This window comes from Xenopus tropicalis, chromosome 1, assembly GCF_000004195.4.
Source record: "Xenopus tropicalis strain Nigerian chromosome 1, UCB_Xtro_10.0, whole genome shotgun sequence".
In the NCBI taxonomy this organism is placed as follows: Eukaryota; Metazoa; Chordata; class Amphibia; order Anura; family Pipidae; genus Xenopus; species Xenopus tropicalis.
Window position 1 is genome coordinate 166,329,854 of NC_030677.2, and position 27,066 is coordinate 166,356,919.

The following is a 27,066-nucleotide window of genomic DNA, read 5'->3' on the forward strand; positions in this document are numbered from 1 at the left end:
CAGAGTGATTCCATACCAACCCTTGGTTTATGAAGCTGATGCCTAGTCTTAGGGTGACCATACACAGCCAGATACACTTGTTTGGTGACCTTGCATATGGGTCATCAAACAAGCAGATCTGAGCCCAATTTGACCACCCACATGTTGGGTCAAATTGAGCCCCCTGGAGACCCATCAGATGAGGGCCACATCAAGGGAATTTTCAAGCCTGCCCAATTGATATATAATTTTTAGTTAGATATCAGTCTGGTAGGCCTGTTGGTGGGCCTTTTCAGTCAGAAGAGGCTGATTTGGCATCTTAAATACGACAAGTATGGCCATCTTTAATCTGGGTCTTCAAAAGAAATGGAAAAAGGGCTAGCTACAAAAAAAAAGAATGTATTTTACAGGCATTTTTATACAATGCACTGTTACCCAGCCAGAAGCACATCAGTAGCCACTGAAGCATCAGTTCAGGCTTTCAATAGAACTGTACTCCCAAATTTACAAAGCAGATAGCAGATAATCTTTTTAGAATACGATGGTTTTAGTATTTAGGTGGGATTAAACAGGGGTCATGTAATTCACAGCCCTTTACACACTTACAGGATTAACTGTTTCTGCTGCAGCCAAGAACTATTTTATTTGTGGGGGTTATTTGTGGAGAGTGATAACTTTTAGGCCCATGACTTATCTCCCCAAAAAGCCTTTCCACTGGCAATAAAGGGAATCGCTGGTGGAAAGGCCTACGCATCCTTTAGTTGCGCAAAGTTGCCTGCAGGAGAAAATGCTGCGCAAAAAGTGATGCGTTACTGGCGATTCTCTGTTTTTCCGCTGGAAAGGCATTTCGGAGAGATTAGTTGCCTACGGTAGCAGAGCTTTATTGCGGGCAGCTAATCTCTCTGTCGGACATTAGACTTACATAAAAATAAAAGCTTTTTTTATATTTTATGTTGTTACTAGGGGGCATAATACTTTTGCTTGAAACAAGAATGAAAAGGTGAGTTCTTCAATAATAATTTTATTCAAGGCTTATTATTTTGTGCAATTCAGCTTTCCCTCAGGAGAGCTAGGCACTAGTACTATAAATATTTGCAGCCCCACCACTATATTAATGTATTTGTTTTCCAAAGCGATGTGAAGTTGCCTGCAAGAGAAAACTTTGTGTGACTTCAGATTACTGAAGCAATGTGAAGGCTTTTCACGATTACTATTGTTGCCGGTGGAAAGCCATTTCGGAGTGATTAGTCGTCTGCGTAACGCTGTGATGTCACCGCATTTCACGATGTTACACAGTGACGTCACTGCATTATGTAATGTTACGTGGTGGCGCACTGGGGCAGACAGAACACTGACGCAGGTAGGGGCAGTCAAATTATATTAATGTGTAAGTATAAGACTTGATTGGGATGTTCCGTGTTCTGTATATGTTCCATATTCAACCTGCAGCCCCCCTTCAGCTGTTATTGGACTGCAACTACTAAACATCTAGACTTGTGAATTGTAGTGGGAAACAGCTGAAACTACGGCACAATCCTGATCTAAATAAATCTGTAACAAAATGTGCCTTACCGGCACGGCGGGGACGCCCGCCGCACCGTCCTCTTCATGCGCCGGCTTCTTCATAGTGGGCGCGCACGCTCCCGCATTTAAAGGCGCATGCGCGCTGGCGTGATGACGTCAGCGCGCAATGGCGCAAATTTGAAAGATATTTAAAGGGACGTTTCTTTACATTTTGTTGCCCGTGATAGGATTTGATTCCTGGTGCCTTCCTGAGCCTTGTTCCTGTATTTCCTGCTTGTGCTTCCCTGTTTTTGACCCGGCCAGCTCCTGACTATTCTGATATCCGTAATCTGACCCCGGCTTGTACTTTGACTCCGATTTTGCCTCATCCTGCTGTTTGATCATCTGGTTTTGGCCCTTGCCTGTCTGACTATCCTTGATTACTGCCTGCCTCGACCCAGCCTGCCTGACTACGAACTTGCTTAATCCTTTGGTACCGTGATCTTCGGCCTAAACTGACTTTTACTACAGTCGTGCCCCTTTGCTAGCCAGAACTCCTCGCCTTGTTCCTCTCGTTAAGTCCAGGTGGCATCTGAGTAGCTGAGGGCTCCTCCCGAAGCCAAAGGCGGTCACACTACTGGTGAAGCCGAGCCGAGGAACTTGGCATCTGTTCTGGTTTAGGGTGCCGACCGTGACAAAATCTGCCCAATTCCAGATAGGGGCTCCAGCCTCCCTGCATGCCCTGAATGGGGGAAGCTTAGCTCCTAGGTTCAGTGAACAGAGCAAATTGGTAACGAAAAATTCGTAAAGACGCCGAAAAAATCGCAAAAAATACGAAAAAATCGCAAAATACCGATCTTTACGAAAAAAACGCAATCGGACTCATTTTGACCCGTTCGTGGGTTAGTAAATCAGCCCCTTAGTGTAGCTCATGAGGAACAGCCAAAGGAAAGACCTGGGTACCTGAACTGCCACATAGAAATACTGCCTGCTGCTGCATCTCAATGCTCCCCCTCCCCCAGTACTTACCAGAATCATTTCTCATTTATAATAGAATCATTTCTTTATAATTCTGCGGGAATTATATGTAGCTGAGAGTAGAGTAGACTGATAATTGATAATCTGATCATTTGCTGATTTACTAACAACATTGTAGTCATATATTTAATGAATTAAACCTAAATCTGTGGCCCTTGGAGTCTGTTTTTTATTCAACACAAAGCAGGCCCACACTTCTCATTGAAGTTTATGTTGGTTAAAATTGTTCTTCATTTTAAATATTGTATTGCTCTTGTTTTTTTGCACTACAAATAAGATATGTGCCGTGTGCATGGGAATTCGTTGATGTTTTTTTTTTTCCAAATTATAGTCCAGTCCAGGGACCGTGAACTGGCCCCGTTTAAAAAGTTTGAGGACCCCTGCTATAAAGCAATGTCAGTGCTATATAAATAATGAATAATAATAATAAACTTTATGTTACTCAAAATAATTTTAATCCAATTATTGGGTTAGCTCAGGGGTGGGCAAACTACGGCCCGCGGGCCACATCTGGCCCCTTGGCCTTTTTAATCCGGCCCGCCGATGATGCCAAGTCTCATCACGCGAGACTTGGTGTCATTGGCGGGCCGGAATTAAAAAGACTAAGGGGGCGTAACGCTGGCCTGGCCCTGCCCGGTCTGGCCCAGGGGTAAGTAAATGTGGCCCGTGAGCCAAAAAGTTTGCCCACCCCTGGGTTAGCTGATCTCTGTCATAATGATGCCCAATTTACTAAATGGTGTTATTATTGCTCAGGGAGGGAACTGGCTCTAAAAGGGATATTATTGTTCTATTCACTAATCCTGTAAACCTGGGTTTAGGTGATATTAACACCAAAAGGTTAGACATGGAGTTAAACCATTTTTTATTAAAAGGAGAACAAGTTATCATTGCAGTTAGTATAGCGGATGATCATTTTTTTTTTCCTTTTTTCATAAAAAGCTTTTCTTATGATTTACATTTCAGTTAACAAACCAACAGAAATCAGTTCCATTAGTGTAAAGGGCAATGACACGCAGTGCTGTTTGTATACAATATTTAGCTGCAGCTACAAAACACCAGAAAAATAACCTGCTGTAGAGAACACTGGGAATTGTCTCAGCTAAAAGACCCAAATCGTGTAATCGCTCAAAAATGCATATGATGATGTTTACATGATTTGAGTGCTTTAGGAAGGCTGGAAACAAAATACTGGCTACAAATAAGCACTGTGTATCATTGTTCTTTTGGATGGATTTTTTTTTCCATTCTATCAACCATGGATGCTCCCACTCCAAATAAACATAATTATGCAGATAAATAAGTGACCGTAGGTAGGAAACTCTAATAGGCCTATGACACACAGCATTATGTCCACTTCCATTTTCTCAGGGATATTGGTCTTGGTGACAACTTTCTTCCCAAGATATTTTTACTGAGCCATATGTTTTTGTTTACTAAACATTTATAAAAATAAAATGAAGTGAGTGGCTAAGATGATATTTGCACATGACGCCTGATTACAATGTAAATGCGGAAGAATGTTTTGTCCAAATATTTTGCCTGGAATGTAATTGTTATTTTACAAATAGAGCTTTGACTAGATTTGCATTTACTGGTAGGCTTGTCATATACATGGCCATTCAGAGGGTACAACAGCAAATCATTCATATAACAAGCTGACATTATGAAAGCATTTGTTATGTCTGTGTCTGGAAGAGTTTAATGTTAGTCTTAAAACCCGACAAAAAATGTCCTCTAGTTCCATAATTACCACTTTCAAGAAAGAAGCCAGTGTTTCAGAATGGTAATAATGGATTTAATTTATTTCTGTGCAGATCTCAGGCTCTGTAAAGCTCTGGTAGAGACTCTGCTAATGACTTGACTAAGTGAAATCTAAGCTGTGGCTAGCATTTCTAGCCTAGAGTGACCATTTGTCAGTGCACACAAACATTTTGTAGCAGTGTTTCCAAGGTATAGATATCCATGTTTTAGCATCCCAGCACCAGGATAACCTCTGTAAAGACAAAAATACAAAAGACATGCATTGTTCCCTTACCAAGCCTGCATTAGTAACATACACCTACACCTTGCAGGAGTTGCTGAAATACAAAGTGACCAGACACTGCATAGCTCAAGGGCAAATTTAACATAGGCCGCTCCCTCACTAGTACTTGACCTGAAATCACTAAAGAGAAGTATACTTAAGGGCCCCACCTGCTATTTTATATGTTGAAAGGTTTAATGAAGCTTATTCTGTGTCTTTACATAATCTCTACAGTGAAACTTACACCCTATAAATACTGGTTAAAAACATACTACGAATATGGATAAAGTGAAGTTTCTGAGTTTCTGTTTTTTGGTCAACTCATTAGCATGAAAAAAGCTGAGCAGTTATATATGTTCCATAATTTGTAAATAAAAATCAACCATATTTTAGTCCCTAACAAGCTCATATTTGACAAACAAGCTCATATTTCCTGCAGGCTATTAAATAAATTCTTGTGTTGGAGTTTTCTATTTGGCTTATGAAATTATGGATTCTATTTGGATTGTATTATGAAATGTAAGTGACCCACTTCTAACTGCTCATATCCACCCACCCACTTTAACCTGAAATACACCAGAAAGTCTTGCAAAATAAATATTTACTTTAAGGCTGGCTCTAGGCCTAAATGTGCCAGAGACATTTGTCATTCATTTGTCGTTTAATCATTAGCCCAAAAATAAGCAAGTAAATGTCAAATATCATTTACCCATTTTCTGTTCTTTCTCCAGAAATGACATGCTTATAGAGAACAATTCAGAGAGATCCCATCACTTTCACTACTGTGACTGATAGGGTACCAACTTTTGTTAAGGAGCTAACACAGTGCTGCATATATTTCAAAATAGCAGAGTGCATTTTTAAGGTGTCCCTAATTATAAGTGATCGTTAGTATGAAAGGGGCAAAAGTGCTCAGATATTTAATCTTTTAGTTACTTTTCGTTACCCAGTCCTCAACCTCAGGGGTCCCCAACCACTGGGCCACAGACCAGTGACAGACCGTGGGCTGTGTTGCAACAGGCCCCCTTTGATCCCGGCAGTTGTTACAAAGTGTTGAGGGGAAGACTTGCATAAATCCCGGTGGGCCCCAGCGGGCCAGACCCAGAGCTCCCCCTGCCCAACCGTTCCTCCCCTGACACGTTAAACTTACGAGGCTCACTGGAGGACATCGGGTGGGGGGCCTTCTGGGGGTTAGGGGGGGATTAGGGGACGCGGTTGACGGGGGCAACTGCAGGGCCCCCTGCACCCCCCAATCTGACCCTGCGGCCACATATGATGCAACCATGCGCATAACTGCGCAGTCACTAACCCCAGCATCCAAAAAAGACTGCTCTGTCATTCAAACTACTCCCTGGTTGCTAAGGTAATTTGGACCCTAGCAACCAGATAGCTGTTATAACTCCATAATTAAAAAACTACAAATAATAAAAAATGAAGACCAATTGCAAATATTACTCTCTACATCATACTTAACTCAAAGGTGAAGAGGGGCACACAAGGTGTTTATGTTGCATTTTTAGAAACGTGGATTTGAGCATAAATAAGCATAAAATGCAGCCCTCATAGCAATGATGGGATACGCAGCAAACAAACCAACATCCTTCAGGCTACGCTATCATATGCATTTTTCTGCGGAAACACCAATATGCTTATAAAAATCCCTACCATAGATCAACACGGGATTCACATGGTAGCAGACACACTACCTATACATATTAGTAAATATTACCTTACCACACTACATTTGGCTGAGAAATGCACATCATCGGCTGCATGTGGCTTTATTAGCTTATTTTTTTAAAAATATGACATAAAAACACTCGTGCAGCCTTGCCCTTAGGGAGGAATGCACAGCATGACATTACCAGGTAAATTCACCTGCCTTTCTTATCCATTTAATCTTTTGAGCAGGTTATCCATGCCAACACCTTCCACCCCATTTAGAAGGTAATTTATAAAGACAATCCCAATCCCAATCCCTTATTATATCTTGAGCAGTTTACTGTAAAAACACAGAGTTTTTGATTCTTGGTTTAAGAAAATGCTTGTCTTGTCTACTGCTAGAATTCAATGGATTAAAAGATATTTTTTCCAGTAAGGGATGCAAAATACATAGGACCTCAGTCTTTCTAGACAATGGGTCTTTCAATCATTTGAAGCACAATGGCTTCAATGTAACATTGTATTTATTCTGGGTTAGTTAACATCAACTGCAAAAAATCTTATTAGAGAAAAACAGCTAATCAGGCAAGAATAAATAATTATTTATACAATGCACTACAAAGCAGAAAATATATACCCCAGGCAGAAATTGAATTTGCTGTATTTCTCATAGTAAGAAAAAAAAAAAGAATAAATCAGTAAAGCTGTTGCTTAATGACAACATCCAGCCTTGACAGGTAAATGGATGTAAATATTAAGTCTGTGAAATGTTACAGTTTTCATCCAGTCATTACACCAGTGATCCCCAACCAGTGGCTCATGAGCAACATGTTGCTCCCCAATCCCTTGGATGTTGCTCTCAGTGCCCCCAAACCAGGGAGTTATTTTTGAATTCCTGACTTGGGGGCAAGTTTTGGTTGAGTAAAAACAAGATTTCCTACCAAATAAAACCCACTGTAAGCTGATAGGATGCATAGAGGCTGCCTAATAGCCAATCACAGCCCTTATTTGGCTCCTCCATGTCACTGTGGCTCATGAGTAAAAAAGGTTGGGTACCCCTGCATTACACCATTGCTTATTCTGTGGTATCACCTTTGCCTTTCTACTTATCTGCTTGTCATTAGATTTCCATAGACTTCAGGTCAATTGTTAGTTACCACTTAGTAAAACATTACTGAGGGTTTTAGATTTAGGGATTCAGACAGATGATAGTAGAGATAGGTGATAGAAGGGCAGGGTTTGACTACTGAAAGCCATTGAACACATTCTGACAAACAGACATAGTTTTAGGTTTGATCTGTTCTTTAAAAACTTTCTTGACTGGCAGCAAAATGTCCTTGACAGTTGGAAAAGTTTAGGTAAATAGGTGAAAATATGAAACTGATAACAGTTAGATGTTAGATAAATCCGTTCCTATAAATGATCAGTTTTAAATTCATATTCTGTCAATAAATAGGGCCAGTTAAAAGGGCTGGCTACCCAAATAATAAATTTTACAAAGAAAATGTAATTCCAAGCAAATTGTGAAAATATATTGATAATAATTAAAGGTACATTTACATTTAAAATCAGCCAGATGGCGGGTTTAAAAAACCCTGCGGGATGAGGAGCGTGTCAGCTCTTCATCCCAACTGCCTGTATCCCATCAATGTGATCCGATACGAATCCTGGCTGGAGGAGAACTGGTTACCAATGTACCAATGATATGATAGTCAGGCAAAGGAGAGCAGGGAATATACAGATAGAAACTGTTTTCTTTAGCATATATTATGGCATATCTATTGCTTGTGTATTTTGCTTAGAATTACATTTTTTTCACTTTGTATTTCCTGTGAAACCGCACATTGACACTTCCAACTGACTTTAATAGGGAACTCCAGTTTGGTATATTTCAGCTCCAAAACACTGAACTGAAAATACAACTAAACAGCCACAGAAAGCAGGGGAGTAAACTAATCAAATGATATGTTTCTACACCATATATATTTATTTACTCGAGAAACAACTCAGTCAAGACAATAAAATGTGTTTTTCTGATGATTCTATGGCATAGTTCACATGTTAAAAATATTTTTTAACACAGGATTAAAATGACACTGTATTCATAATGATGGCTATTTAGATTTGCACCCACAACCTCTGCCCTATCTTGCACCAAGATCAAATGCAGAATAATTAGCCTAATTCCTGTAAAAGATTAATTTGTACATTGTTTACAATGTGTTTTTTTCTCAGTGTTACAAAACAATGGTAATCTGTAAACTGTCCATTTAGGCTTTGGAGGAGGCCAATTTGGTGATGTTCTCACTAAAAGTACCACACCCAATGTGAGAGGATTCCCATGAGGTCCGAATAATTAACTTTCCTACCCCCTGATCCATGTCATTACACTGAATCCATATGATTAATTCAGATTAACTACAATGCCAATTGTTAACTGGATTACACAGCTAGACACTCCTGCAACCTACCTGCAACCTGTATATCTGCAACACAAACACTTATCAGCATACAAATAACTTGAAACCTTATTTAAACCAACCTACAACCAACACTTATGGTAATGGACCATTATTGGGTTACTGAGCACCCTATTTTTAAGCAGCCCAAATAATGGCTGAAAGCTATTTCAATCACTTGCCAGATAGACTGTTAGGTAGACAAATTACAATGCAAGCCAATGGGGGGTTCTTTTGAGTACTTGGGTGCCGTGTTTTCCGGCTGCAGAGAAAGGCAATGCTCAAGCATCCAAATGGGACCCCATGCAGTTACTTTTATTCACTGTAAATTTGTAATGTGTATTGTATGTGACTAAGATGGGCAGACTTTGAGGGAGCACAGATTGTATAAATGTTTTTTTTTACTATACTGTAAGGCAAGGAACAATATAATGTGTTCTTGTGCTGTTCAAAGAATCTAGTTGATTTGAATGTTTTTTGCAAAACGGTCAGCACATTGCTGCACAAGGCAGCCCTTACTGCAGTCATATTGGAGGGTCAGTTTCTAATACAACCACAATGGAGCTGATTGTCCCAAATGGGCCATGTGGTTGGGGAATAACCTTCAAATGTGTGAGTTTATTGCCCAATCTTGAGGAAGATGGGGCAGTATTCCTGTATTGTTTTGATTATTTCTCTTGTGATCACTGGTTATGAACAATGTGGGTTGATTAAATAGGCAAAAAACAGCAAATATTACACAACAAAGTATGTAGTATTACACAATAGAGCATAGCATGCTGACAAAGAAGTGAGACATACTAAGCAGAATAATTTCTCTGCCCTTGTTTTCATGTAGTTTGACAGTCATCCAATTGCTACATGATTGCTTATTAAATTAAAAGATTGTTCCATAGAATGAAGCTCAGGCAACGCTTAAACAGGCTATAGCCATAAAATATCTTGAAGGTTTCCGATTTGCCACTGGTCTTCCAGTGGGACAGCCCTAATCTTTCATATTGGACATCCCTCATGCCATTGTTATTTCAATATTTCAATTTTTGCTCAAATTATATTATATATTTCAATTGTAACTGTTATAAAACTGATGTTGCTTGTTACAACATTGTATATTGTAGGCTGATGTTGGTATATTTTGGTCTTCCACTCCCTGCAGTGCGGAATGCGGAACATTGCACATAAAACTGAAATTATTATTTTTATCGCTGGTAATGTTTCTATTGCATTTTCCACTCCACCCACTTTTACTGGCAACACAGCCTAAGAATTTGAAATGAACTGTTCCCCAAACTGTGCTGGCATGTTTTTTTTCCACTTACTTTTTATTAGTTTTAACAATACCCGTAAACCATAATAATTACACAGCTTACTTTATCAACATCTGCAAAGAGAAAAGTAAAACATTGTAACTTAACAAATAAAAATTTCAAACAGTAGCTCCCAAACCAAAAAAAAAAACCTCAGACCCATCACATATAACTATAGAGTATCGACACCAGAAATGTTCTTCCATATTTTTTGAGCTTCCTGTATGAATCTTGGTTCAGAAATATTTCTTGGGATTGCCATTTCATATTCTATATTACTGCCAATTTCTTTAATCAGTTGGGAAATGTTTGGAACATCCTGTTTTTTCCAATTTCTAGCAATTAAAAGTCTGACTGTATTTCAAAATTGAAAAATTACTATTTCCAGAGCTTTGTTAGGAATTTTGTCATAAATGTTTAAAAACACCGGAGATAAAACAAAATCTTGTGAGATGTAATTCTATATCAGAGAAAATGCTGCAGTCTAGAAGGATTGGATAGCAGAACAGGACCACCATTTGTGTAACATATTTCCTATTTCTTTGTTACATCTCCAACAAGTACTAACAGTTCCTGGATAAATCTGTGACAACTTTATGGGGGATAGGTACCAATTGTATAAAATTTTGTAAAAGTTGTGCTGGCATGTTTTATCCAGTTCCACAACATGTCATTACCCTATGATGCAAGACACGGAAAACCTTCTAAGAAGGGCAGATTGTGAAGGAAGTCACGCTGTTTGTATGTATGTATGTATATCTTTATTTATAAAGCGCTACTTATGTATGCAGCGCTGTACAGTAGAATACATTAATACAAACATGGTGTTAATAAGATAATAATAGATAAATACAAAGTACAACAATAAATACAGATAGATACAAGATAAATACAGCTGCAATAAGTTAAGAGTCGAGGACACAAGAGGATGGAAGTCCCTGGCCCGTAGAGCTTACAATCTATATGGGAGGGTAACTTACAGACACAAATAGGCAAATGCAGTATAAGTGCTGTAGGTGTTTGCATTTATTCTTCCATTACAATCTGCACATTATCACAACACTTAAGTATTTTGTACAGTGTAAATGAAAAAGAACATTTTCTGGCACAAGAAATGTTAACCCTTATCTGCATAAGAAATCAAAGCTATACCCTGTTTATGGATAGGGATCATCTTCAATTTATTTTAACATGAATACACAAGAAATAGAATTTTAAGCACTGAATTTCCCATTTTTGGAATACACTGTATAAAGATTATTGAAAGCAACATCTGTCTTTCACTTTCTGTTCTCTGCCACGGTGGTACTGAATTTTGAAACAAGGTATCAGAAGACAACTTTTAATAGACCTGTAAGCGTGCAAGGCTACTTTGTTTCCAGAGATAAAAAAAAATGTTTCTTTCAAATGCAATTACATTTACGCTAGCAAATAACCAAACATATTTAACCAATATTGGAAAGTTCCATTTGCTTTCATTAGGCAACATTTCATTTTTGAGGTTTACCTCCCTTCTAACATTTGCAGCATGGATGCTTCCATCTTTATGTATGAATGCAAATGTGAAGAAATACAAAGTTCTGTTCATACAGAAGACTGGTTGTAAAATAATACCATCCATTTCTTTTGACATAAGTGCACTGTCGGAAGCAGTCGCCATATAAATTTATGCAGACCAGTGCCTTTGTTTTCCTGTGTTTCTGAAGTTGCAAATTCCCTAGAAAAGGTGCGTTTGCTTGCAAATGTCAGACATGAATGGACATATTGTATTTCACATGCATAATGGAATTTGTTCCTTGCATATTTAGTATGAAATACAGTATGTACTGGGGAAATACTGATCCCTTTTTAGAACCCACAAAGGTGCAAATGCAACTGGAAAGTTGAGATATATGTAAGGGTAAATGAAAACTGAATAGGTATCTGACTTCTTGAAAAATCATTGTTTTCATCCGTACACAGTAAGTACAGAGAGGAGATCCTGCACTAGTTATTCACTGGAACAAGCCAGTGGCAGCTCCAGACTAGGATTACAAATAGGCCCTGACATTTTAATTACACACAGGCCCAAACAGCCCACTCATTAATACAATGAGATGGGAAAGACATAGGTTCTCTGCTCAATGTTTGAACACTCATGAGTAAAGAGTGCCACCAACACTTTGGCATGTGGCAAATAGAATCCAATGTTTTGGCTTGGGAATCTCAGCATCACCCCACTTACTCACTTGTCAGAAATTCTTCTAATAATGTCTTCATATCTGCTGCAGATGCACTCACTATATCGTCATGTGATCCTCCCAAAAGTATGAACACAAGTGCATGATGTGTAGGTACTAGAATGGGGTAGGAATTTGGGCCTTCTGCATCCCCAGTCATTCACCTCGGCTGTGCTGGACAAGAGACACTCACACCTCGGCATTTCCTGAGTGTTACTTGGGAACAGGAATGGAATGCAAAGAGTTGCCCCCCTCTTTGTATGTGGCACCACCTCTGACTGGCAATGCTGCCAACAAGTGGAGTGGGGTATGGGCTTTCCCTCACATGCCCTAAACTTGCATATCATTCATAACTTACCAGTGCTGTTATTATAGTGGGCCATGAGCAGGCTTTAAGGGCTAGGGCAACTTTGTACCCTACCCTCTATGTCCCTGCTTATAGTAAATAAACCTATGTCTACAGAGTAGTGTTGTGCTGTATAAGGGTGGCCTTTTATTTAAAGCCTTCTAATCACACTTTTTCTAGGCGCTAATTGCTATTTCCCCTAGTGTGGAGATCACTATTTCCTGCCAATAATTGTCTCTGCTTCCTCCCTTGAAAGCCATCTTCCTCGGCAGCATTTCCACACCGACAGGATACTCTGGCCAAGATAAATACTAGAAAAGCCCACATAATACAACACAAAGATAAAATAAATTTAAAGCAATTCAAGAAACATTTGATTCCATTGAGAGACTAAAAGGCATTTCAAAACGTGCCACACAGGTCCCTTCCTCCCCATGATGAAATGACAACATAAAGCCACTCTAGATGTAACAAATGGCCCCCTATTGGGCAAAGCGCACAACCATGTGTCAAATGAGACAGCTTTTTGTGACTCCCTCTCACTGTCACTTCCCTGCATCAATTGCCCCTCACAGGGAAGCCACAGAAAGCACTGATAGCTTTGGTTCAGGCAAATAATTATCCATCTGTGATGCAGACAGACTGCATGGAATCATTATGAATTGTCCCAGGATGCAGTCCTTGGGAGCCATTGTGGTTACAGTGTCGGTAAGAACTGAGCCACAGATTACACCACTGACTTTATAAAATTTAACCCGCTGCAAAAGATTTACATTTCAACTATTTAATAAAAGCTAAAAGGAAAAAATGAAATATAATCCAGTTTGTGTGTAGGTAAGCAGGAGGCTGAACCCCCCCATCGGTGGTGGGAATGGGAATGCCCAGACGGAGGAACATCTCTGGCCGTCTCAGCTTAAAAGTCGCATACCAGACTGGCAGAAAGGGCCGCAGGCAGTTGCAGCGCACATCTGTATTGGCTGCTATGTTAATGAGCCATAGAACATCTGCATTTAATACGCGCCCTGCCCTTGGTGCCTTTCGGGCGCTACTCCCAAGCCGGAGCTGCAGGCAGCAAACACCCTGAGGCGCTAGCAGTACCGGCTTCAGCTTTCAGCAGCATCTGGCCAATGGCAAGGCCGCAGTCACTGACGTAACGAAAGCGGACCAATGGGGAGGGGACACGCCGGGTAGATATGAATGGATCGCTGAGTCAGATCTGAAAGTAATTCCTACCCGGCTAGAGCTGTGCTTCCTCCTCCTCCTCTCCCTGTCTCCCTGTCCCCCTGTCTCCCAGTCTGCCCCACGGATCCCCTGCACCCCTTGGACATGGTGGTCGTGGGAGCCCCCAAAGTGATCTTTATCCCCGGGAATCAGTGTGAGCAGGTTGACGCCTTGGGATCCGTAATGTTACCCTTAAGCAGCCCGAGCAGTCCGGAGTCGGTCAGCAATGAGCTGCCCCCCAGGAAGAGACAGAGACTCACCCACCTCACCCCGGAGGAGAAAGCGCTCAGAAGGTGCGTCCGCTATGGTTCTGCGATTTAGTGCAGCTTGCGGCTCTGTAGCTACAACCCATTGAGCCCACGGCAGCTGCAGAACCTCAGGTTGTACATTGTGCTGGGTATTGGCTGCTATTGCCTGCTGCCTGCCTGGTCACACTGACTGCCCCCATAGCTGTGCTATTGTTCAGGAACAGGCAGGGTGCTGGGAGTCGTAGTGCAGTTGGAAGCCGTTTGTTGCTCATCACTTATATGTCTATGGAATTTCATTCACCCTAATGTCACTGGGCTAGGGCCCAGGCAAAAGGGATATTTGCACAATTTTTATATTTCCTTTCTTTAAACTTAAAGATTTTAAAATCATTTTCTGCTCTTTTATTTTATTTTAGTCCCTGTCCCTCATATAATATCATTGTAGTCTCTTCCTCGCATATAATATAGAAATGTAGTCTCTGCCCCTCATATAATATAAAATTGTAGTCCCTGCCCCTCATATAATATAGACATGTAGTCTCTGTCTGTCATATAATATAAAATTGTAGTCTCTGCCTCTCATATAATATAAAATTGTAGTCTCTGCCCGTCATATAATATAAAATTGTAGTCTCTGCCTGTCATATAATATAGCCCTGCCCACGTGTTAATATAAAAAGGTTGCATTCCCTGCCCATGATATAATATAGGGCTGTTTATATGTATAAGTTTGATTATTCTGTTTTCCCATTTGATACCTGCTGCTGAATTCAGTAATTATCTGTGTGCTTGTTTTCTAGAATTCATGATTGTATTGATCTTGTTTAGTAGAATAATAGCAGCTGTAAATGGTATAAGTAGCCCAGAAGGAACATATGGTACAAGACTAAGTCCATTTAAACCTTGCTGAGTTCTTTTATATTAGAGGCTAAAGAGGAGCCCTAGGGGAGTGGGAGGCTTGCTACTTCCAGCCATATGTCAGTCCAATATAATGTATCTGGCTAATGTTCTCGTTTATATTAAGCTTTATTAAGGGCTGTATTCTCAGGGACTGGTGTAAGCAAAATACTATATTCCATAACAATCCCATTACTCCCTGTCTTATTACCTCTAAGCTGCTTTTCTAAATGGGATTTTCCTATATACTGATGACATTCTTGCAATGCCTGCTCTGTAGGAGTCTGAGCAATCTGCTGCCTACTCCTGCCTGCGTGGCAACAAAGGGAGCTGCCTCCAGTGACGTCAAGGCTCCTGCCAGAGTAATTAAGTTTGTGTAAAACTGGGCTTTTTTTTCTAAATGTTCCCTTCCTGGAACTGGCTTGCTCAATATGTAACTTCTGCTCAGTGGGGCTGTTTTTAACCCTGTTTCCCAGAAAGATAATCTGTTGGACTTTAAGTCAGATTGAATGATATTCTTTATATGACATAAGCAGGAAGAGTAATTTAGCTGTACCACATTTCCTTTAGTTAGAGGATGCAGGGTGTTTTGGTAGAGTTCAGCAACAAATGGAGAATTGTATCCCTTACCCTGCAACAGAGTCCTGTGGGCCTCTCTCTGAACTGGGGAATAATGGTTCCTTATACTATGTGGGATGTCAAATAATGTTGAGAGTTGTAGTTCAGTGGAAGGTGGTCATTTTAATTTTATTCCTATAAAAAGGAATGTGGTGTTAAATGAAAGGAATAAAGTAATCAAAGTGTTCTATAACCACAGGAGGCCTTAGCCTTTTATAGAAATCATGTAACTCTAGACTTCTAATATTCTCTTATAGAATCTCATAGATCCCAATCTATTATTAATGTACATTAATATACAAGTTCTCTGTCCTTGCTCAGCAGTGTGACTGGTTAGTGAAAGTGACAGTTGTTGTCCTTGGCAGGCAGGGGAGTGTGGCACTAAATAGGAACACTGAAGTGTTAGCAACTTTATCTTTTTGCTTAGCAGACAAACCAGAACCTTCAAGGAGAGTCATGTAATCCTCTTCATTTCTTCTGCTTTTCCAATTAGAAGAATCCTTAAGAAATGTTAAAATTAGTGTCAATAATATTGAATCTTAATATTTCTCCTTCTTGGCCTATAGTAACTTTACCTTATCTTGGGCCCAAAATACCTGCCACCGTGGCTAGTCTTATGATCTAAGAATAGTGTCCCATCTTCACATGACATATCAGATACCCGATGAAAGAGGAAATGAACTTTGCATATAACCAAGAATGTATTCACACTCATGCCCCTTACAGTTCCCGTTTAAAGGGAAATCTTTTTGGGCTGTTCAAATGGTCTCCACAGCTTACTCTTCTTTATTTATGGATCTGATTCCAATATGAAGGTATTCTTTATCTGTCACTATGTATAAAATATGCATTAAATACAACAACATAATCTTAGGAAAGATTAGTGGGGCTCATTTGCTCATATAGGGAAAAAAGTGCAGTAACCAATTAGGGATTTTGATCATTTAGTTTAATTAATGCAAGCAAATGTCTAGTAAAAACCACAGTGGCATTATTACTCCATTGCAAGATCAATATATGTCCTTATGTATCATATCAAACTGGTAACCATTGTACGTTGATGCAAGTAATGCTCCTTAGCACTGTGCTTCCTTCAAAATGGTGACCCCCAAAGCCCAATCAGATATTACTAATTCTGTAGTCGGTAGCTGCTTTATGCAGTGCCTGCTGTCTGACTGGGATTGCAAGTAAAAATTTGGGTTATGTAAAACTAGGATGTCTAGCCTGAGGCCATCCAGCTGCTACAGTGGGCTGCAATTGGGGAGCAAAAGACAATAGTATTTGAACAACTGGAATGCACAAGTAAATACTACCTAAAGGGGCTGTAGTTCTTCAGTACAAAGATCAGAAATATATACTCATTATACATGAAAAATGGTTATTATTTTGGGTTTCCAAAGTCTCATTAAGTGATTAAAGCTAAATTTTGCTCTCAGGATATCAGGCCTTTAGCTGGTATGGGCCACATCTGCCAGTAGCAGGGAGGGAATGTACCGCATACATCACATTGCATACCAGTTACAGCTTGTTGGTCAGTGAGTGGAACCATCTGTTTATCTCTTATTCTGATGCAACATCCTGCAATTGTACTCTGTGATCACTCTGTGCCAGCAATATGTTTCTTTTCTATTTATGCATCACAGAGGTTTGTCCCGAAATATAAGCCATGCCTGTTGCCCATACATTATTTTGTGGACTCCCCCCTATAACTACCCCGTGCTTGCATTCTCCTGTCTCCCTTCATCTATGGGTAGGAAAATAGCGAAAATATTAGTGTCTGCACATATCATTTATCATATGCATAATGCTTGCAGGGGGCTGTTTGTGCGTTTGATACATTGATGGAAATGTTAGTACTCTCTTAATATCATAAAGTGTATGGAAAGTTGCATCTCTCTTTTGGAAGGAACCTAACTTTTTTGTTTTTTTTTCTACTTTTTTCCAGAAAACTAAAAAACAGAGTAGCAGCACAGACTGCTCGGGACAGGAAAAAAGCCAGAATGAGTGAACTTGAGCAGCAAGTGGTAGATCTAGAAATGGAGGTAATTTTCTAATTTCTCATTGTCATCTTAATGTTAAAAAACATACCCAGGTTTTTATTAAACAAGCATGATTATATACCAGTATAGGATCTGTTATCTGGATACCTGCTATCCAGAAAGCTCTGAATTAGGAAGGCTATCTCCCATAGAGTCCATTATAACAAATAATTCAAATGTTTAAAAATGATTTCCTTTTTCTCTGTAATAATAAAACAATGCCTTGTACTTTGTTCTAACTGAGATTTAATAAAACCTTATTTGAGGCAAAACAATCCTATTGGGTTTATTTAAATTATTTTTTAGTAAATTTATAGTAGGGAGATCCAAATTATCTTTATCCAGAAAACCCCAGTTTCGGAGCATTCTGGATAATAGTCCCATACCTGACCATGCTTAGATCATTATTTCTCTGCATTCACGCAAATGGTTATATTGTTAAACTGAGCAGGGAGATTCTCCATAGAGCTCAAGCCAGCAGATCCATGGAGATGAAAAGTATTAAACTGTGACTCCTTTCAGTATAAAAATAGCCAAAAGGTTTCTAACCTACTTTTATAACAGTACTGAAGTAGCCCTTGTTCTATCTGCCCCAGGGTGGGGTATGTATGCTTTTTTTTTTTTTTTTTTACAAACTACTGGAGAACATCTCTGGTATGCATGAAATAATATTAGCTGTGCATGGAAGCAGTGTTCTGAACATAAATGACATACACAGTGTGACATATTAAGGGGAAATAAATAGCTGACCATTTGGAAATGCTACATAATTCCCTTTAAGTGTATCTGGCTGCTCTGTGAAATTTAAGATATTTCTGGAATTCAAACTAGAATTTTTATTTTTTTTATTTTTTAAATGCACTTCAGGCATATCTAGCTTAACTAAACATGCCCTAGTGCATCTATTCAGCTACACTTTGGTGACCATCATGAAACAAAAATATATTTTGGGCTTTCATAGCTCTTCCTGTTTTACCAGTCCTCTCATTGCTTTCCAGGGTGTGCACCATGGTGGTGCATTTGCATGAGTACTTTCCCTATTCTAGTACTAGCAAGTTTTGTATACTACTTTGTTTGTAGTGTTAATTCACTAACCCCACCCTGACCCTCGAAGAGACGGAGGTTGTGACTGATTTAAATAGGAATGAATACAGTATGTTTGGCCACCTTGAATATGCCCCCGGGTGCCTCAGTTTAGCCTGTAGGGGTGTTGGTTATTTTAGTCTTTTATACCTGCCTGTCCGGTTGTAAGCAAAGCAGGAATATGTAGAGCCTGTCTGGTGGCAAAAGCTTTTATCTTGGTTCACTTTATCTCTTGTTTTACATTTTCTCTCCTGAAACAGGCAAGTTAGCACTTGTATCTTGTTTATACCTTTTGTAATGCTGAAATGCAAGATTCTGGAGAAGGTTTAAAAACATAGTAATTGGAAGTTTACCTGCATAACCTGTCAACTATTGTAGTAACAAGTGTGCACGCAGGTGGTATATAATCCTTCCTTCAGTTCAGTGGCAAAAGTGCAGTATTGGGGCACAATCCAGAATGACATTTTATTTTCTTTACTGGGGCACAATCCAGGGTATGACAAAGCATATTTTGCTTTTGTCTGAGGAACTTTTTACAAAAGTGTTTTGTTCTACTAAGTAGTAGAAATCATTTACTGTAAAGGACCATGAGCCTTCTCTCAGAGCTTAGCATACAGATGTAGTTACTGCCAAATTACTCCTGCTATGGCCCTTCTTGGGTCTTGTGCTCCTTTGCAGTTTTCTTATTGATTTCTTTTATATGTCTGTTTTCACAGAATTCATGAAGCATATAAATAGCTGTTCCTTAGAACTCTGCCCTTTCTACCCTTGTGTGCTCAGTGAAATGTCTAAATACACTGCAGATGAAACTGATATCATGGTTCAAAGCTCAAAGAGCTGCTGGTGGTAAATGGAGGATTTACAGCATTGTGCCCTAATGTCCTCTGATCTCTTCCAGAATGAGAAACTCTTGCTTGAAAACCAACTTTTAAGAGAAAAATCTCACAGCTTGTTGACTGAAAACCAGGAGCTACGCCAAAGATTAGGCCTTAGCACCCTGGAGGTAAAGAAGGAAGAAGAATTGCAGGTGATTATCTTGTCAATTCATTTATCAGTAGCTCATATTTGGTTGCCATGTTATTTAAGATCAGGGTACATTCTTTGGGTTAGGTGCCATTATTTAAACTTCCCATTTTATTCAGATTTAAATATGGAACCCAAAAAAACAGATTTACATGAGTACCATTTTTTTTTTTTAACTTTTTGGTTAAAAAAAAAAAAAAAATACTAAAGTTGCTGAGCTCTACAGGTGGCCATACACAGGCTGATAAAACCTGTCAACTCCATCTGTGGATTGATGCAGTCCTCATCCTAAGAGCCTGTATAGCTGCAATCATGGTCTGATGGTTGGCCAGAGGGCCAAACAATTGGATCAGCCTGATATTGCCCACCTGAAGTGGGCATATTGGGGAAAGATCCACTCGTTTAGCACCTGTGCTAAATAAGCTGATTTTATAATATATGGCCAGCTTTACACCGCACAGAACACAGTGGTATCACTGATAAATGGGTCTGTGGCTATTTACCATTGAAAGTAAAGGTGGCCATACACGTCACAATTACGATTTTTCCTACGACCATCTGTACCCTCCACTAATGTTCAGGGCTGAATTGTCTGATATGGAGGTAGAAACAATAGGAATTCTACACCTATCTGACTATTCATCCCTAAACGCCTGCTTTTACTTGGGCGCCGTTGATGGCGCCCAGTCAAAATATTCTGTTCTGCCCAATCGACGAGACAACCGATATCCAAGGCTTTTGCCTCATTAATCCACCATACGCACCGAATATCTACAAAACCTCATTTTGTACAAAACCTCATTTTGTATGGTAATATTGGTGCATGTATGGCCAGCTTAAAGGTCCCCATACACCTTAAGATCCGCTCGCTTGGCAACGTCGCCCAGCGAGCGGATCTTCTCCCGATATCCCCCACCTACGGGTGGCCCTGGGGCCAAACGATCAAATTATAACGACGGGTGTAGGCAAAGTCGGTTCGGGGACCGCATAAACAAGCAGATGCGGTCCCCGATCCGACTAGATTTTTTAACCTGCCCGATCGAGAGCTGGGCGATTTCAGGCCAGATATCGGTTGGACAGTCCCGTCGGTAGTCCCCATACACGGGCCGATTTAGCTGCCGAATCCGTCTAAGGTAACGATTTCGGTAGCTAGAATCGGCCGTGTATGGGGACCTGAACAGTGGACTAAACCCAGACTTTGTGTTCATGTGATGTGGGCACAGACTCTAGCTGTTACTTACTTTATTTGCTCACCCCTCCCCTGTCAAACAAGCTGCACTTATATATGCTTGGCACTTCCTTGTTTGTCCAGGAAGTTCTGATCCTCGGTAAACAAGCAAGCTGCCATGAAAGAGAAGCCAAGCCATCTAATGATTGCTCTTTATTTGCATGCAGTAAAGAGATGACTGGAAAGCAGATCAGCAGAATAACATTTACAGCTGGCATTACTCTGCTGCACAGCCTACTAGCATTCTAAATTCAATGATATTCTGAGTGATGCTCAAACATAATTCCAGTTTCAAGATGACCATACAAATGGCCTGAATATCACCTGTTCCTGTTGTTCAGACTGACAGCTTGATCTATCTGAACTACAGTAAATGAAGAGGCACTGCAGCTCCCCTGCTTCAGAAGTGTCTAAACTTCAACCCCCCCCCCCCCAATGCCCATCTAGTGATTTCAAAAGGAAATTGCTTTAAGGGACATCCAATTTGTGGCCTTGTGGCATCTGAACTACAACTTCTGATATACTGCAGCAGCTCATTGGTTGTATTTCAACTACAGCTCAAAGCCTGTTGTTTTTGCAGTAAAGAGTTGCTTGTTAACCTTTGCATGCCTTGCTTTACCCAATGTAATTTGGGTAATGATACAGTGTATTGCATACGCATGTGTTACTGTACTGGCTTGCACAGCTATGTAACCTGCCTACTTTCTGGATTTTTCTTCCAGGAGCTGAATCAGTCCAGAAAAGATAAAGTCAGGCCGGAGACCGGGTCCGCTGAGTCCGCAGCACTCAGACTATGTGCCCCTCTGCAGCAGGAGCAGGCCCAGATGTCTCCGAACCTGACAGTGTCTACATGGATCCTGACAGCCCTGACACTTCAGACTCTGAGGTGAGCAGATGTCTCTGTATTATTCACATTGTAGGCTCTGGCTCTGCCAAAGACCTTTTGGAGTTGCACACTTAGGGCCCTGTGTTTTAAAATTCACGTTGCGGGGAAAAAATGCAATCGCGAGAAAAAAATCCCACTGACAAAACGCACTTGACTTTTCAAGTCTTTTTTTTTTTTCCTCGAGCCGTACCTTATTTAAAAAAAAAAAAATATATATATTCTCGGGCGCGTTTTTTTGCGTGAAAGAAACAAATAATTACATTGTTCCGCTGATTTTCAATGAGGCTGAAAAACTTGCATGTATTAATAAACTGAAAAAATAAATAAATTACCAAAGTTTTCCCAGTGACTTCTATTCAACTATTTGCCAGCTTTTACTTGCTGAGGTTTTTCTGGTGACTTCTTGCGTTTTCTTTCTTTAACAAATCCCAGCTAATAAAGGCTTTAGAAAATACGCGGGTTTTTTTTTTTGCGTCACTGCTTTTCACTGCGTTTTTTCCGTATCGCGAAAAAATAGATTTTTGTGAAGAGAGCTACAACACATGCTGAAAACACCCTTATCTGTTTGTCACTGCTAATAGCAACATATGGCAAAACTTGCTGCCTATACCTACATTTTGTTTAGCCTGGGTTTTAAGAGGTTTGTCTTCCTTTTCTCATGTTTTGAAGGGAGAAGTACCTTATCAATAAGCAGGCTTTTTACTTACTTTGGGGAATATTTACTAAAGAATAAACGTTGAAATCACGAAAGCATATTATCATCTAAATTAAGCCATACATTCTCCAGGACATTGGCAATTTATTAAAAGATGAGTAAGTTTTTGCCAACGAATGTTGCATTGGTAAATTTTTTTTTTATTTTTTATTTTCTCTTATGGCCAGGAAAAAATGCTGTAAATCTTTCCAGTCTGCAAACTACCATGATTTCTTTATGGTGAATTTGCCCATCCACAATTGTATGGGGAAACACATTGATGAATTTTTAGAGATTTACACCAGGAGAAAATTTGACTTATTTGTCTCACAAATCTCACAGTTTTGAGTAAACAAGAGATGTGCTGTGAGAATAAAACCTGGTAAATTGCAGCAAACTTTGAAGTTGGACAAGAAGAAAAATCATACATAAATAAATATGCCCCATAGTCTTTCTATCGTGTTCTGTTTTTCTGCACAGGGAGCCATATTTCTGAAATGTTATCATCTTCAGAATGATACATAAAATACAAAGTTTATCAGTATCATTTTATATTTTAAGAACGGAAATGTTTTGAGTTGTAGCTGACATATTATTCTCATGTTTCAAAACACCACTGATTTAGAATAATTACCAGAATGCACTTGTAGTCTCATCTTGTTGTCCTGGCCTTTACAGATATCTTGTTCCAAGTAAATTACATTTAGGGTGCCAACCCCAGGATATCGGGTCCTCGGGTTCACATATTAATCATTTATAAAAGCGTGTCCGTATCCCTTTCGCGTTTTCCCTATTTGTTACAGTTTCTGCACAGTATGGCATTCCATGTTGGGTACTACAGCTTTGTTATTTCTTCTTCAAAAGTGTAAATGCCTTTGTGTCTCTTTTACAGTCTGATCTCTTGTTGGGCCTTCTGGAAAGCCTGGACTCAGACTTGTTGCTTGCCTATGAAGAAGCATTCACTGGAAGCCCAGATGAAGAGATCAACGGAGAAGAGTCTGATTCCATATCCTCCTCCCCATCTTCTCCTGTGGGGACCCCATCAGCCAAGCTGGAGGCCATTAATGAACTGATCCGATTCGATCACGTGTACACCAAGCCACTAAGCACAGAGGAAAACTCTGAGCTAGGCGTTGAGACCAGCATAGTAGTTAAAATGGAGGAAGCATCTTTCAGCCCTACATGCAATGAAGACCTGACCTGTGTGAAACAGGAACCACAAGAAGATGACCTAGTCCCTGTCCTCGGAATGCAAAGCTTTTTGCCCTGTTCCGAAAACAACCTTGAAAAATCATCAAACATATTGGATACAGGAAGTGACTCTGGCTACGAAGGGTGCTCTTCACCCTTTAGTGACCTGTCCTCCCCTCTGAACTCTGACCGGGTTTGGGAAGACTCTTTCAGTACTGAACTTTTCCCTCAGCTCCTCCTCAGCACCCATATGGACCAGTCCATTTGTCCTTCATCTCCTGTTGATGCCGTTTCTTTCTGGAGTCACAGCTCAGAGTTTGACGACGTACATTTTTAAATACATCTGTGCGAAACCCAATATTGTTGTACATTGCGCCCTTTCTTTCAGTATTGCCAGGTTACTAGGCTTTGCCATGCAGCTTTCTTTAACTGAAACAGATATCTGCCAGCATCTTATCTTTTTTTAAGGTAAAAATCATTCTGTGATTCAGAAAGGGTCAGCTAAGAGCACAATACAAATCTGATTAATTGGAAAACTGATTTGTATTCATTTTTTTTTTTAATGTGGTACCCCAAAACACAAGAGGTACATTTTTGCAATCCAATATGTTTGCAAGGTAGTGCTATGTCTTGTTAACTCGAGCAATTAAAGGCAAATATTTATTTATTTATGTATTTTTGTTTTTATAAGTACAACTCGCTCAGTGGTGGTTCCCTTCCGTAATTGGGCACAGTGTGCCTATCCTTGTCACTGCTTTGGTGTGCAGTGATGGAAGCCACACACAACCCTTATCTCAGTTATTCTTTTTTTTCTGTGCTGTTTTCCATCAAATCTAGGTCTAGGTCATTGATGCTGTCACATGGTCTCTACAGGTCTGCATGAAAAATTCAATGCTCATTAACCCCCAAAACAAAGGTGTCATTCCACAGATTAAACTTGTTTGCCATTCATATCTATAACAACTTAGTTTATTTTCACTAATAAAATCCAAGCAACTTTTTGACAGTGCTGTGGGAGGATGATTCTACATATTGCCAAGTGTTCATGGAAATAACAAGTAAAGGGCAAGTATTAATGGAAATTAAGTATTTTCAAACATGCAGCTTTTTAAAGTTCATAATGTACAAATATAGACATATGTTTCTGTGATTACCTGAGGCCAATAAGGCAGACTTTATCATTGCTTCACAACCTACCAGGTGCATGGCAGTCTATCCATGGTGGAACTACAGATCCCAGCATCAATTTTCTAGCAAAGATGGTGCTGAAAGGTAAAGGGGAATTGTAGTTTTTCCACCATTTCTGGCATCCCTTTATAAATGCAAAATGCATTGTGTTGGCCTTCTCTGGTTACTCACTGCCACGTTTTTATTCCGTTTGATCGAATTAAATGCTTTCCCATTAAACTGTCTTTAGATCGGGTCAGATTACATGACACTGCTGCTGATTTTAAGAAGAAGATTTTGTTTGTATCTGCAATGACATATTCTCAGCAAGTTTGCCTTTCTGTTAAGATTTTTAGTTGTGATCCACAAATGTCCTTGTATATAAAGTTCTACCAGCAGGGGGTAGGAATGTACAGAACCACAGTATCCTGCAGATCAGACTTTTATTTTAAATTTACTGTGTAAATGAGATGATTATATATTTCCACCATTTTTATTTTAGAGGTTAAGAAATTTGCTTTCTCCATTTAATATTTAAAACTACTATGCCATTAAAGTGCAATAAAAAAAATTCTTTGCTTTGTGTGGTTTTTCGGTAACGGCACATGTTGCTAGAATCAGTGGCGTAGCGTGGGCTTTCGTCGCCTGGGGCCGACCGGAAATTTGCCGCCCCTCTATTTAGTTATTCTTAAAAAAAATAAAAAAAGCAGCATTAAATTTTTTTTTTTTTGATTGAATTTAAAATGCGGTGCGCATGTCATAATTGTCAAAAGTGGATTCAGCTGTGCGTCCGTGGCTGCCCATGGTGGCAGGGCCGCCATCAGAAATCACGGGGCCCCTCCCATCAGTACAGGACACACAGACATAAAAAGTATTAGGGTCACCCTACCACAGTGCCCCCTAACACTATGCTGGCCAGGCCCCCTAACGCTATTCTGGCCACGGTCCCCCCATACAACTGCCCCATAGACAGTACCCCCATACACAGTGCCCCCAATTGCCCCATACACAGTGCCCCCCACACACATTGCCTCCAATTGCCCATAGAAAGTGCCCCAATTTCCCCATAGACAGTGCCTCCAATTGCCCCATACACAGTGTCCCCATAGACAGCCCCCTCCACACAGTGCCCCCAATTGCCCTTAGACAGTGCCCCCAATAGGAAGTGCCCCCAATAGGAAGTGCCCCCAATAGGAAGTGCCCCCATACACAGTGCCCCAATTTCCCCATACACGGTTCCCCCATAGACAGTACCCCCCAAAGACCTTGCCCCCCCCCCCACAGAAAGTGCCCCCATACACAGTGCCCCAATTGCCCCATACACAGTTCCCCCAATTGAAAGTGCCCCCAATTGCCCCATACAAAGTGCCCCCAATAGGAAGTGCCCCCATACACAGTGCCCCAATTGCTCCATACACAGTGTCCCCATAGACAATACCCCCCAATAGAAAGTGCCCTCATACACAGAGCCCCAATTGCCCCATACACAGTGCCCCCAATAGGAAGTGCCCCCATACACAATACCCCACAAAGACCTGGCCCCCCCCATGGAAAGTGCCCCAATTTCCCCATAGACAGTAGCCCCCACACAGTGCCCCCAATTTCCCCCATAGTACATACCCCCAACAGACCATCGGCAGCGGCTCCTTCTCTCTTACAGGCAACAGGCGCTTCTATAAGGTTGCGCCTCATCGCTGACGTGTGACGTCATACGCACGGGCGCAACCTTATAAAAGCGCCTGTTGCCTGTAAGAGAGAAGGAGCCGCCGCCGCCCCTTCTGATACGCCGCCCGGGGCCATGGCCCCCTCGGCACCCCCCTCGCTACGCCACTGGCTAGAATCTAGTAGAAATCCGAGGCGGACACAATTCCCCTGTCTGTGGTGACAAAATTCCACGCAAAAAACACTCCCGCGAGACACTCCCGAGAAAAGGAAAAAAGGGTCTGGATTTTATGCAGAGATTTAATATTTATATCCCAACTAAATCTGGGCAAACAGAAGTTGATACCCAAGTTCAGTACTCAGCGCAGTCTATAAATGTTCTGGAGCAAATACACACAGATTTCCTAATAAAGGCCAGTGATATGAAACTTTTCATTATTTGATTTTAAAATGTAAAGGATGCATGTGACAAACAGCCTAGTCATATGAAGCTGCAGAGCATTCCTATGTGACTAACTGTGGCCATGTGACCATGATTGGAGTCACCACATCTATGGCTCTACGGCACAGGGC

General features: G+C 40.4%; 1 protein-coding gene across 1 annotated transcript; it reads left to right on the top strand.

The window, feature by feature from the left end:
- The first annotated feature begins 13,777 nt into the window (after positions 1 to 13,777).
- xbp1 (X-box binding protein 1) lies at positions 13,778 to 25,402 on the top strand. Its single transcript, NM_001001199.1, has 5 exons — positions 13,778 to 14,050; positions 17,466 to 17,562; positions 19,541 to 19,669; positions 21,616 to 21,779; positions 23,366 to 25,402. Exons 1-5 carry the CDS (start codon positions 13,863 to 13,865, stop codon positions 23,544 to 23,546), a joined length of 759 nt encoding a protein of 252 aa, NP_001001199.1. The 5' UTR covers positions 13,778 to 13,862; the 3' UTR covers positions 23,547 to 25,402.
- Positions 25,403 to 27,066: the final 1,664 nt, after the last annotated feature.

What these genes read in the sequence shown, in the direction of transcription:
- xbp1 (NM_001001199.1), top strand. Translation starts at nt 13,863, where the DNA reads ATGGTGGTCGTGGGAGCCCCCAAAGTGATCTTTATCCCCGGGAATCAG. An exon ending in GAGGAGAAAGCGCTCAGAAG is followed by an intron (nt 14,051 to 17,465) that starts GTGCGTCCGCTA and finishes ACTTTTTTCCAG; the next exon opens with AAAACTAAAAAACAGAGTAG. An exon ending in CTGACACTTCAGACTCTGAG is followed by an intron (nt 21,780 to 23,365) that starts GTGAGCAGATGT and finishes TCTCTTTTACAG; the next exon opens with TCTGATCTCTTGTTGGGCCT.